General features: G+C 41.9%; 1 protein-coding gene across 7 annotated transcripts in view; it reads left to right on the top strand.

Annotated features, from left to right (window-relative positions):
• The window catches only part of SLC37A1 (solute carrier family 37 member 1), a 36,488-nt gene that overhangs the window by 19,936 nt on the left and 3,016 nt on the right, over positions 1–13,536 (top strand). For all 7 annotated transcript variants that reach the window (XM_059840072.1, XM_059840069.1, XM_059840073.1 and 4 more), the window contains 9 exons: positions 3,150–3,260; positions 5,166–5,256; positions 6,162–6,224; positions 7,011–7,096; positions 7,730–7,778; positions 8,986–9,059; positions 9,895–9,973; positions 11,387–11,484; positions 13,286–13,338. In XM_059840072.1, coding sequence (XP_059696055.1) covers positions 3,150–3,260; positions 5,166–5,256; positions 6,162–6,224; positions 7,011–7,096; positions 7,730–7,778; positions 8,986–9,059; positions 9,895–9,973; positions 11,387–11,484; positions 13,286–13,338 — 704 coding nt within the window. The remainder of the gene's footprint in view (positions 1–3,149; positions 3,261–5,165; positions 5,257–6,161; positions 6,225–7,010; positions 7,097–7,729; positions 7,779–8,985; positions 9,060–9,894; positions 9,974–11,386; positions 11,485–13,285; positions 13,339–13,536) is intronic.

Below are 13,536 nucleotides of genomic sequence, written 5' to 3'. Positions count from 1 at the left end.
AATAATAATGAGCATTCACAGGGTGGAATAATCAATGTTGGTAAAAAAAGTTTTGAAATATTTACTGAGGAAACACTTCAATACAGCTTTAACTCCCTCTGTACGAAGTTTATTATTTTAGTTTTGAGCTGCCCAACAGCAGAATCCAGCCCAGAAACCATTTGTCAGTGCTCTTTCACAACGTGGAAGGCAAGGGGAGGTGCAAGAATATCAGCAGGTGTCTTTAGACAGGATGGAATTTACTGAAGAAATTCTTTAAATGTATGGAAGAAAGGGTGGTGAGGCACTGGGACAAGTGGCCCAGAGAAGCTGTGACTGTCCCATCCCTGGAAGTGTCCAAAGCCAGGCTGGATGGGGCTTGGAGCAACTTGGGATTGTGGAAGAGGGTTGGAATTGGATGATCTTCAAGTCCTTTCCAACCCCAGCCAATCTATGATTCTAAATCATGATGACAGAGCTAAAAACCCATGGAAATCAGCAAATAGTAGGCAGAGATTTCCTTTTTAACTCTGCTACTGCCACCCTGTGAAGGGTCTGCCTAGCCAAGGGTGAGGAAACTGTACCCCTGTCCCCCTGACTGGTGTCCCCTGGGAGCAGGACAGAGGGACAGCACAGACAATGAACTGGGGGAACTGCTGGCAGTCCTGGGAATATCCCCCCTTCTCTCTCCTCCCTGCCAGCTGAGGTATGTTTGTAATACAGAGTCTCAACAAGGTTTAAAAATAATAAAATCATTAAATCCCCTTCTTTGTTGCTCTTTGGGGCTTCCTGATTTTCTGCCAGTGACAGAAGAACAAGTTGTTCCTGTCAGAGCCAAGCTGAACATCTTCCCCTTTTCACAGAGGTTGTGGTGCAGTTATTTGGAGCTGATTTTCACAGGCAGCTTTTGAGCCTCTACAAACAGCAGATGTTTTGCATTTATGGCTTGGTCTCCAAGCACACTGGAATGGCAGCTTTTACTGGGTTTTCATTGACCTCTGCAATTACTGTAAAAAGGAAGCAAATACTCAGGGTCTGCAGTGACTGAAAGCAGAATGTTTTGGCTGCGTGACCTGAATACCTCTGTGCCTTCATTGCTGCTTGTGTTAGGTTGGCCTCTTAAAAATGACACAAAATTGCGGGATAATGAATCCTTCCCCAGAGATCAAGAGCGTGCCATATGCCTAATCATGCTCTAGACAAGCTGGCAAGGCTGTACAAGTCATCTCTGCCAAGCACAAACTGCTGGGTTTATTTATCCTTCAGCTCTGTGCAACATAAAACCCCCCAAATTACCAACAAAAGTTTCCAGCATGAGTTTAAATAAGTTATTTGGACTTTGGTCACCTCTGCTGCAATATTTACCCACTCTTCTAAAGCAGATTGAGAGCTGCTTGTCTGAGAAATGAGCAGCATTGCCTCAGACAGTCCTGGCTGGGTTTGCTGTGCTGATTGTGCAGGAGATGCTCAGACACCATCTAGAATCCAGTGGGGAGCTTCACTGCTTAAACCCTTCTTTTTTCCTTTCTTTTTCTCCTCTCTCTCTCATATTTTAAAAAAATTTAATAACTTATGGTTTGAATTGGTGCTGTTAAAATAGTTCAAGTTTTGAAGTTGCTCCAGTAATTCAGGAAAGAAGTATTTTTATAATGATGGAGTGACTCCTGGGCCATGGCATAGGTCTGCAGGGCCATGTCAAAGGTCTCTAGATGGTTTTTTGTCTTCTGGTTAATGCTTTATCTCCTGAGCCCAGACACTGGACTCCTGTAAGTCCTGAATCCCATCTAACAATCAAGTCTAAAATTTGGATGCTGCATGGCAGCTTCTAAAACTGTGCTGAGTGTCTGGGCTCAGGTGTCCAGATGGTTCCCTGGTGCCCTCTCCTAAATGATGTTATTTAAAAACAGAATTTATTTAGAATCACTGAATGTAAAATAGCAGAATTGAATTTTTCCAGCACTTATGGTTTTTTTATTCCCCCATCAAACTTAGTAAATATTAATCCAAGTTTTCATCTCTGCAATAAGCACTGGAAATGGAACAGCCTGCTGTTATATCCTTTCTAGCCTACAGTCAAATATATATTTGAGGCTTAATTCTTCACTGAGGCTTTGCTCAGATGCTGAAGAATTAGGAGAAGGAAGACAGTGTGTGGAATACATAAATAGGAGAAGTGCACAGCTTGGTAAAGCCTCTCAGCAAGCAGGTGAAAGGGAGGATAGCTGCATCCCATCCTTTTTCCAAGTTGGAAAAGAACTACTGAGGTCTATTTATACCTGTTTTTTTTTTTTTCTGTGTACAGCTGTAAGATGTAAATTTTCAGTTCTATTCTGAGTTCACTTCAGTCTGGTAGAGGATTAAGAATAACATAAACCCTCCTGGCTACACTGGGATGGCTTGTTCTTGTGCAGTGGTAACTTGCTCCACAAGTATTCTTAGCAGCCAGTGGAATTCTTGGAATAAAATCCTTCCTAGTACTAGAAAAGAACTCAGAATTCACAACTTGGGCAATGCTGGTGAACTCCAGGCTTTTATATTTTGGGATTGCAATGCTCAAATAAAACAGATTTGAAAAAAAAATAAGTGGTTGTTTAACATAAAGCACTTCCTGTCCATAATTCATATGAAAAGATGGCCTGTGCTTAGATCAGTCAGTAAGATGATGTTACAGAGCCTGAAAAACTGGCTAAGTATTTGTACAGAAAGAAGATACTACATGATTTTATACAGAAATGTGTCCTTTCAGAAATTTCTTGTACACAATGTTGTAGGACAAGTAGCTTGTCAGCTTTAATTAGACCACTTTTATGTGGTGGGGTGAGGGAAGATTGGAAATTGTTTTATTCCATGGAATGTATTCTTCATATGTGGGGGCTTTGCAACTTGAAATTGTTCTTCAACAGAACAGAAAGTGTTCTGACTTCAAGTGCTCTTGATTTCTGTTATGGACTGTATGCACCCTGACAGATACCACCTGATATTCTGAATATAGTCTCTGCTCTCTCTGTATACTCTGGCTATCCACACCAAGACATTTTTAAAAGCTGTCACTTTCTCTGACAAATTAGGTACTTGTTTTTAAAAATTATTGTGGAGCTCTTTGATTTCTTGATGTGTACTTTGTTTTTTGTTCTCTTCTCTCTCTTACCTGGTGCTGGGGGACGTTGCAGGATGCAGAGATGCAGCATTTACTCACTGACAGTGAGAACTGCACCCTGGCCACTGGGGAAGGAAGGCATGGGACATCAGCCATCAGCTTCCTTGGGGCCCTGAGGATACCTGTGAGTGCCTGTGCTGCTCCTCTTCAGAATGGAGTTTTGCCTCAGAACTCATGTTTCCATGAAGCTCTAGGTGGGACAGTGTGGTGGTGTTTGAGGGGAAGAGATGAGAATCTTGACTCCATGTTTCAGAAGGCTGATTTATTATTTCATGATATATATTATTTTAAAAGAAAATTATATACTAAAACTACACTAAATAAAGAGAAAGGAGATATCAGAGAGTTGGAAAGGAATGAATAATAAAAACCTGTGACTGCTCACAGCCTCGACACAGCTGGCTGTGATTGGTCATTAATTAAAACCAATTCACATGCTGGGTAAACAATTCTCCAAATCACATTCCAAAGTAGCAAAATGTGGAGAAGCTGCAGCTTCCCAGCTTCTCAGGAGAAAAGATCCTGGCAAAGGAATTCTTCAGAAAATATGTCAGTGACAGGACAGTAGTGGGTATTAACTTCATATCACAGTCTTGAAATGCAGAGGACTTTGGGCTTGATTAATTTGGAGGCAGGGAGGCTGAGAGGGGACTTCACTGCTCCCTGCAGCTTCCTGAGGAGGGGAGGTGGAGGGAGAGCTGCTGATCTCTCTCTGATAATGTTCAAGGGCCATTTGGATAATGACTTTATCAGCATGCTTCTACTTGTGCTAGCCCTGAAGGAGTCCAGCAGTGGGACAGGGTGGTTGCTGTAGGTCCCTTCTGGCTGAAATAGTTTATTCTGTTCTAAAAGTTGACTGAACCTAATGACATATAGTTGTTAAGGTGGAATAACAAACTGAGTCCATAAGCACTTCTGTGTGTCAGAACTTCCTTCTGTGGCTTCCTTTTTACATTCCTCAGCATTGCTTTAAAAAGCTTTAATCTTAAAATGTCTTGTCTGAGAAGTTTCAGGCAGCCCAAACATTTGGACTGCTGGTAAAGGAAAGGAAGTTTCCTCAAGGTCAGAACATGTCATTTTTGATTTTCCTGTCAACCTGAATGCAGAATTAGGATAATTTGCAGATTGATTTGGACCACATGTAGAGTAAAAAAAAGATCCTGCACCCAAACACTGTATTCCTGCATCTTCTCATGTTCAGTCTGGTCCTCTACTGTTTTTCCTGTAGCAGAGTGGAAGTAGTGGGTGACAAATTGCTGCTGCTGCCACCTGGGATCTCTGAAACCCTGTGGGTTTTGTCCTGCCTGGTGTTGGGAAGGGTCACAGCTGCAGGTGGAGTGTGTGTGCCGTTCCTCAGGGTAACTGCAGCCCTGCATACCAGGGATTTAAGAAACCTGCTTTCCAACAAGAAGTTATCAGATGGTGAAGGGAATGAAGATGGGGTAATTTGCAGTAAATGCACTTTTATGTGTTCAGCAGGAAAGAGGATGGAGCAAGTTAAAGCTTTAATGGGTCAGTGCTCAGTCTGTGATGTGCTCTTACCACATTCTGATCTGAGCTGTGTCACACTGGTTTACTGGCTTTTTTACAGAGCTGAGCAATAAGGGAGGAATCTTGAACCCATCTGAAGGAAGAAGATAAAGAGCACAAAAAGATGCCAGTTTCTCTGGAACATGCTCCAAACCTGCTGTAATGCTGTAACAACTTTACTTAAGGGAAATGAGTGATGCAGGTGTTCCCAAACCGTGTAAAACCCTTCCCATTCATTTCTGTGTTCTCTGCTCAGGTTATTCAGTACCATTTTAGTGTTCTCTCTTCAGGCAGTTCAGTACAATTGAAAGGAAACATGCAAGTAAAATACCACAGTCTGCTCAGAGAGCAAGCTTTGTGCTCTCAGGGGGAAAATGCTTCTTGGGAATTCATGAGAGAAAAAGAAAAGCCTAAATGCTTCCTAGAAACCATTTTCATAATGGTCTGTGAAAGCAAATAGCTCTAGGATACTAACTCCCTGTTTTCATTGTTCTCTCAGGGAGTTGTGGAGTTCTCCCTTTGTCTCCTGTTTGCAAAGCTGGTGAGCTACACTTTCCTCTTCTGGCTTCCCCTCTACATCACAAATGTGGGTGAGTATTACAGGAAAGGGGTACTGAATTATGGCTGCAGAGTCTCTGCAAATAGGAGCTTGGAATAAATAAGAAAATAAACATTACTGCTTCTGAAAGAGGCTTTCTGTGCTGCAGTAGCAGGGGAGTTGTAAGTCACCGAGCAGGTTTATGAATTCAGTGCTGTGAGAGGGCATTTTCAAAACCAACAGAAGTGTCTGGCTTATCTTCAATAATTCCAAGCATAAATGCTGTCTCTTTGGCTCTTGCAAACAAATCAAAAGGTTTACTTTCTAACAGTATTTTTCAAGATTGAAGTGTCCTGTTAAAACAGACACAAAAAAATGTAAATGAATTTCTTTTTCTGTTCAGTACGGCTGTTTTGATTTTTTTTTTTTAAATATACTTTTAAGAGTGCAAGATGGACCAACTATTTAGCAAGGTCTGTTTGATAGAAGAAGGGCTAATGATTTTAGACTAAAAGAGGGTAGATTTAGACTAGATATAAAGATGAAATCTTTTGCAGTGAGGGTGGTGAAATGCTGCAACAGGCTGCCCATAGAACCCGTGGATGCCCCATCCCTGGAACATTCCAGCTCAGGCTGGGTGGAGCTCTGAGCTCTGATCTCACTGAAGATGTCCCTGCTTGAAGCAGAGGGGTTGGACTGAATGACCTTTGAAGGTCCCTTCCAACCCAGACCATTCTGTAATTCTCTGGTTATAAAAGTGGTAAAATGTCTCTTCCAGTGAGAATAATTGCATTCAAAAGTCTGTATTGCTGAATACCTACTTTTGGTTTTATTTAATTTACACAATGTTACCTTACTGAGGATTATCTGAATGAAGAATTCTGGCATTACAAGACTGCTGAGATTTCCATGTTTTATAATCCAGAAATGAGACAAATCTTTTGCTTCTCTCACCAGAGCATCTTGATGCCAAAAGAGCTGGGGACCTTTCCACACTGTTTGATGTGGGTGGGATCTTTGGTAAGTTTTAATTTTATTCACTCCTGATCACACTAGTTCAGGAAAGGCTCTGGTGTACACAGCTTACATATTTTATAGTGCATATTCATTATTTCTACTGAAGAAGAGTAGCAGTAAAGGTACTGAGCTGAGAGTTGTGTTGAAAAGTGAAAATCCAGTAAAATCCCTTCACAGCCAGTGCTACTGTCCAGTACAGATCAGAACAGACAAATTATGGAATCTTTTATCTCCATGAGCTCTGGCCTATGAGTCTTGGTCACCACCCATCAAAATACTTCTTTTTGTCAATCTAACTTAAGATTAGTGGTTAATGGCCACAGGTGTTTTGGTTTGTTTTTTCCTTGATGCCTTATATAACTGTATGTGATAAAATTGGGAGATCATAATAATAATAAGGACTAGGCTATTCCTGTATCATTTTCAAGGTGACCACTGAATAAATTTTTATGCCAATGCAGACAATTTAGTTTGTTTCCCAGGTTGCAGAGAACCAAGTTTTCTATTGAGTGTGAGACCAGTGAGTGGATACCAGAACTCCAGCACAAGGGCTGTATGGCACCTGGTAAAAGGCTTTTTGCCTTGGATATTTGGAATAAATAATGAGGAGGAACAAGTTCTGGTTCTGTTGTCTTCAGGTCAAAACTGGTTGGGTTCATGAGGATGTTGCTGTGTGAATTGTGTAACTATGCAGCAAAAACCACTGGCTTCTATTTCATGAAATTAAACTGATGTCTTTTGTGCAAAACACACCCTGAATGTTTTCCTCACACCTGTGTGTTCTTTCAGGTGGGATCTTGGCAGGTCTGATTTCAGACAGGCTGGAGAAGAGAGCATCAACCTGTGGAATGATGTTGCTGCTTGCAGCACCCACAGTAAGAGCCTGCCCCTGTCCCACAGCTGTGACACCATTCCCTGGACAGTTCTGCAGGCAGCATCTCCCAGCCTGGATGTAAAGAGTCCAGGCCAGGTTAAAAACTGGCATGAAAAGTTGAGCAAGTGTAGATATTGGGGCTAAACAAGCTAACAAGCTTGTTTACTAAACAAGTCTAACGTAATTTTTTTGTTACAGAATATATGGAAAGTTTCACTCTTTTAAAATTTGATGTTCAGTTGCTAGCCAGAATTTTAGCTGCTCAAAGGCTAAAATTTCTGAGCTGTAACTGTTTAAAAACCAGAAGATGGACATGAGAGAGACATTTTTATTTGATTTTTTTCATGAGTTGTATTCTGTGCAGTGTTGAAGCTGCAGTTGGAGTGTTTAAAATTGAGTGGTCTCATAACACAGCCCTTCCTTTTTAAAGGACATAGAGGAATGGGATCCTACCCCTTATCTCCCAGCTGTGTCCAATCAAACAGTCATTCTACTGTGTCCTGTAGGGTTTAGTAAAACCTGGAACTTTCGTGTAATACCAGTTGAGATATCTTGTGGTTAACATGGGGCGAATGGGGAACCCAGGATTAATACATATGTTGGTATTCTGAGTGCTTATTTATTCTCTTTCCAGCTATACATGTTCTCTGCAGTCAGTAAAATGGGCCTTGAGGCTACTGTAGGTAAGTTTGTAAATTATTCTGCCTAACTTTCTATGAACTTTGCATTTATGAGCTTTGATGCTTTTTCCTTTGTGTTTTCTATTTTATCTTTTCCTTGGGGGAGGAAGTATGGAATCAGTTTTTTAAATTTGGTCTTGAAGGCTTTTTACAGGTTGAAGTAGGAAGGTAGAAGATGAGTAAGGAGTGGCAAGAGAACCCATCTAATTAATATCATTAGTTTTCTTGGAGCTTGTTGTGTCAGCACAGGCTTTTTTACATCCCTTGTGCCAGATGTCAGAGGTGTTTAAATATTGCCTGTAGTACTTTTGACAGCAGCATTAACTTGAATAGGCAGAATTCACCTGTGGCTTTCTGTGTTACCTCAAACCAGAAACAGGAGTGAGGCAGTGCTGTCTCACCTGCCTGCAGGCCTCCTTCCCTTTTAGGGTCCTCTGCTGCTCTACAAGGAGAGAAGGGACTTGTGGGTGTATCTTGTGAGCAACCCCTGGCCTCATGGCCAGTTTGGTCAAATATTCCCTTTTCTGTGACCTCTCAGGATCAGTAAAGACCCTGGAAGTGCTTTTGTCTCAGCCCCATCTTCTGGTGCATTTGAGAATTCACATCATGGAGTGAGCACTGAAAAGGGAGAGGGATGGTTGCTTTTCTTCCTTTCCCAGTTCTGTATTGGGTCAGGGGAGCCAGGGAAGGATGAAACCATTTGGGAGCCATGGGCTGTGATGTCTCCTGTTGTTATGGTGAACAGTTTCTCATACAACTCTGTGGCATTCCCATTCTCTGAAAAATCCCTTTGCCCAGGATTTTTCTCCTGGGAAGCTGAGAAGCCTCAGAGAAAAGGAAAACAATTCTTATCTCATTTGTTTCTCCTGTGCTGTGCTCATGTGGAATGTATTTGGAGATTGTTCACCCACAGGTGATTGTTCCATTGCATTCTGCTGGGAGTTGTTTTCACTCTTTGGCCAATCAGGGCCAGGCTGTGTCAGGACTCTGGAAAGAGTCACCAGTTTTCATTATTGTCTTTTTAGCATTCTGTAAGTGTCCTTTCTGTATTCTTCAGTATAGTATAGTAGTCTTTAATATAATATAGTACCATAAAATAATAAATTAGCCTTCTGGGAACATGGAGTCAGATTCATCATTTCCTCCCTTTGTCAGGGCACCCCGCAAACAAAACTCACTTCTTTTTTTTTTTTTTTTTTAATTGGAACAGTGATGCTGCTTATCAGTGGTGCCCTGGTGAATGGCCCTTATGCCCTGATCACCACTGCTGTGTCTGCTGACTTGGTGAGTTTGGCTTTCCCTGTGACATTTGTCCTCCAGAGAGAGCCCTTTGACTTCTGCAGGGTCACCAGGGAAGGGGCTGCATTGTCCCAAAGCAAAGGAGTAAGGAGCTGGAAAAAGGCAGTGCTGAACTCAGCCACTGAGATTGGTTTCAGAGTTTGTGTTTTAGTATGAGTGAGTGCCGTGCTTGTGAGAGGCTTCTAAATCATTCCTGACCATCACAAGACTGTGGGTGACAGCCCAGATTGAATCTGAAGGCTGCATGCAAAGCCTGGCCTCTGTGCAGGTGCCTTGTCCCCTTTTGTATTTTGCATTTTTAAATGATTGAAGGAGCTGTAGCTGTGTGAGACATGAGCTGCTGATGTAATTCCCATCAGAAAGTTATATCAGGCACAGACCTTAACACAAGTAAAGGTGTGTGAAAATAAAAAGTCCAGGTACTTAAGTTGCCAGCACTTCCAGCAGGATCAGGTCAGCTAAGTCACAGATGCCATGTGAAAACACCAACATTGCTCAGCAGGGAGACTTTGAAAGTTTGTTTTGTAATGTGTTGGTTCTTCAGGGCACCAAGCAAGAGGCAAAAGTCCTCTTATTGTCTTAAATGCAGGAATGTTTCAAATACAGGACAAGGAGCAGGGCAGAAGTCTCCAGGCATCCTCTGGAGCCCTGTCCTTGGCTTGGAGGTGTTGGCAAGACCGAGGTGACCCCCAGGCAATGCCCACTTCATCCTTGGCCTTGAGGCATCTCCCCAGCACAGAGCCCATGTGGAGGGGTGGGAGATGGGTGCTGTTACCAGAGCTCATCTCAGGGTGGGTCTGAGCCATCTCTGTCCCTCCAGGGCACCCACAAAAGCCTGAAGGGGAACGCAAGAGCCTTGTCCACGGTGACGGCGATCATCGACGGGACAGGATCTGTGGGTAAGCCAGGGCCACCTGCCCCAGCTCTGACAGGTTACAACAAAGCATCTGCAAAATCTGGGCTCTTCAGGGCATATTTGGCCAGGATTCAGAACAGTTTTGGAAATGGGGAATAGCACAAACTTCCCCTGAAACCTCCAGCGGTCCCACAGCTGAGGGTGGGAGGAAGGGGGGTGTCACTGACATATTTTCTGAAAAATATCTTTGCCAGGAATTTTCTCCTGAGAAGCTGAGAGGCCTCAGAAAAGAAATGTAAACAATGATTATCTGATGGCTTGGAATGTGGTTTGGAGGTTGCTTACCAACAGGTGCATCTTTGATTGGTCCCATGTGGATTGTTTTTATTTGATGACCGATCATGGTCCAGCTGTGTCAGACTCTCTGATCAGTCACAAGATTTTATTATCATTCCTTGCTAGCCTTCTGATGTCTCCTTTCTCTTTCTTTACTGTAGTTTTAGTATATCATTTTCTTTTCATATAGTACAATATCATAAAATAATAAATCAGCCTTCTGAAACATGGTGTCAAGATTCTCATCTCTTCCCTTGTCCTGGGGACCCTCAGACACCACCACAGGGGGGGATCACTGTGATGCCTTAAGTTTTAGCTTTCATATTTTCCAGATCCTGTACTGCATTAGTACAGAACTCTGAACTTCATCTAAAGTGTCAGCAAGTTCTCCTCACAGTTCAGTCAGACAAAACAATCCTTTTCCAGCCCCAGAACCAGGGACACCACTGCAGCTTCAGCCCCAAGAAGTGCAAACAACAAAAAGGCCCAAAAAGTGCAAACAGCAGCAAACTGAGGAGAGCAATCTGGGAGGATGGGACTGCACAACCTGGAGCTGTAACTGGACAATTAACCCCAAATGGAAATGGACCAAAACTTATAAAAGTGTGAAAACTCGTGGCCATCTTGGGTGTAACCTTGGCCAGGCTCTTGTACTGCCCAAGGTGCATCCTTTGAAGGCCTTTTTAACAAATCCCTACTTTATTCCTTTCACACTGTCCAGCCTCTGTTCCAGGGAGCCTCTCAAGGCATCAGCTGATACTGGGCACAGACAGCAAAAGGAGATGGCACTGGGCTGTCCTGGGATCAGGGATATTTTATTTATGCCCTCCATATAGAAGGGAAAACTGAGTAAAATTCAGCTCAGACTGCATGAGCATTTTGTTGACCAAAGGCAGATGTTTATCACACATCTAAGTCTTCCAGCTTCTCATTTGTACCAGTAATGTTCTTGCACCTCCTGGGACTTTTTAATCCATTAGGTAATACTGAGTTAATTAGGTGGAAAAATGGATGCTCTAATTCAGGATAACTACATTTCAGTACAGTGAATCTTACATTGCACAGTCCCTACAGTATGTAATACAAAATCCCAAAATATAATGCCAGTATTGTATTTCAGGTGCAGCTTTGGGGCCTCTCCTGGCTGGCCTTATTTCCCCTTCTGGCTGGAACAACGTGTTTTACATGCTCATGGTGGCAGATGCATGTGCCTTGCTAGTAAGTATAAAACTTCAGATGATGTGTATTTCCTCTGTGTTAAACTATCCCAAAATACAAATTGTCCTTTTGCCATTTCAATATCCTGTGCTGTATTAGACTTCCAGTGGTCTAGGAGATTTTTCAGTCTAACAGCAAATTTGCTTGTTTTGAAATTCTCATCTAATTTTAATCAGAAGTGCAGATCAGTTCTGATGAACTTCAATTCCTGAGCAAATAGGCAGCTGTTAATTGCTGCCTGAGCAGCTTAGAGCAGGCATAATTGCAAGTAAGCCTTCACATTTAGACCTAGAAGTTGCTTCAGATTCCACTCACGGAAGAATCACTTCTGTTGTCTTTAAAGCCAGTTTTTCAAAGCCATAAAAAGCATTTCCTACATTGCTCCATCACCAAAATCACCCTGATAATGAAGCTGTTGAAAGTTAATACATCACATTTTCCAGATGGGCCCTGAGACAGCTGTACTAAATTAGATGAAGAACTGGCAATCCTGGCTTTTGACAGTAACCAGGAGCAGATGTTTGGGGAAAGAAGAGAAGAGCACACAGGTGCTGGCTTGGTCCAAAGCACTGAGCTCTGGGCTCCTGCAGAGGAGCTGAGAGTGTCAGACCATTCCCTTCCTGACCCTAGAAAATCAGGAAGCCTTTTGAGTAACAACTGAGGCTTTTTTTTTTCTAAATTCAAATTAAACCCCAACTTCAAAGTAATTTTTCCATGTTTATGAGTAATTCTGTGGAAATTAAATAGATAAGTTGGATAAGTTAATAGCTGAAGTGTGTTGCCACTGGTGGTCAGCAGCTTGTTTCAATATTTGGTATTTCATGCTGCAGAGTGAGGCTTGGGAGGCTGTCATATTTTTCCTAGATAAAGTTCTCACTGTTTTACAGTTATTGATTAAAATGAAAAAAAAGTCACATTTCTTTGAGGAATCAATTAAAACATCTTTGCAAATCTCTGGTTTTGAGAGGTTTGACTCTGCAGTTGCAGTAAATCGTTTTCTGCATAACTGTTCTGTTTTCCTGGTTTTTGCAGTGCAGCATTTGGATACCTGTGTTCAAATGTTATTTCTGCAAGGATACCTGGAGGGGGCTTTATCCTCTTAGGTGGCATTCAGTTCTGTCATTCCTGGCCACTTCTGTGCCTCTGAAAATATTTAACTTCTTGAAACATTCATACTTACAGCAGTGAGCAAACTTACATTTACAATAGTGAAATTCTGATGATAACATAACCTGAAATAGTGAGGAACCCTGAAAGCTCCAATTCTGTCTCTAATGTACATGAGAACTATCAAGTTGTATTTGTAAAATCCTTTTCCTGCTATTATCTGAATAATCCTTTTCAAGTGCACTTGAAATCCCTGATGCTGCACAGACAAGCAGACGTGACTGTCTGCACTCACCTTGACTAATTGTGGGAATAAAGCTTTTCACACACTGCTGTTTTTGCAAATAGCAGCTACAATTTCTTTCAGACACGTTTTCTTGAAGCCTCGGGGTCCCTCTGCTGGTTTCTTTACACATTTGCTGGTAAAGGAAAACCAGAAAACCATTGTGGCTTTTATAAAGAAATTGATCTCTCAGATGCAAAAAGGAAATTATTTTCCTCTTGCCTGCTTATTGTGAAAGCTCCTTTGCCAAACATTACTGAGCATCTGTAAATCTTCATTTTTTTTTAAACCCACTTCAGCATTTACAGGGTAATGTTTCAAATGAGAAACTCTCCAAATAGCAATGAATAATTCTGCTTCTTGTTTATCTAAAGGATGATGCTAAAGATGATTTTGTGATTGTTTTTGCAGCTCTTACTCCGTCTTATCCAGAAGGAACTTCAGTGTCATGCAGATCACACCCTGTAAGTGTTTTTTATGGCTGCTGCTCTTTAATAACGTCTTGAAAATATATTTCTAAGCCTTCCATATATAGCCATAAATGATCATTAAGGGTGGAAAAGACCTCCAAGATCAATTCCAGCCTTTGTCCTATATTACCTAAATGTAGACTGGGCATGTTAAGGTTTGTGTAGATCCATTTCTTTCTGGTTTAATTCTGC

Source organism: Haemorhous mexicanus, chromosome 2 (assembly GCF_027477595.1).
Source record: "Haemorhous mexicanus isolate bHaeMex1 chromosome 2, bHaeMex1.pri, whole genome shotgun sequence".
NCBI classification, from domain to species: domain Eukaryota; kingdom Metazoa; phylum Chordata; class Aves; order Passeriformes; family Fringillidae; genus Haemorhous; species Haemorhous mexicanus.
This window is presented reverse-complemented; position numbering and strand designations above follow the sequence as displayed.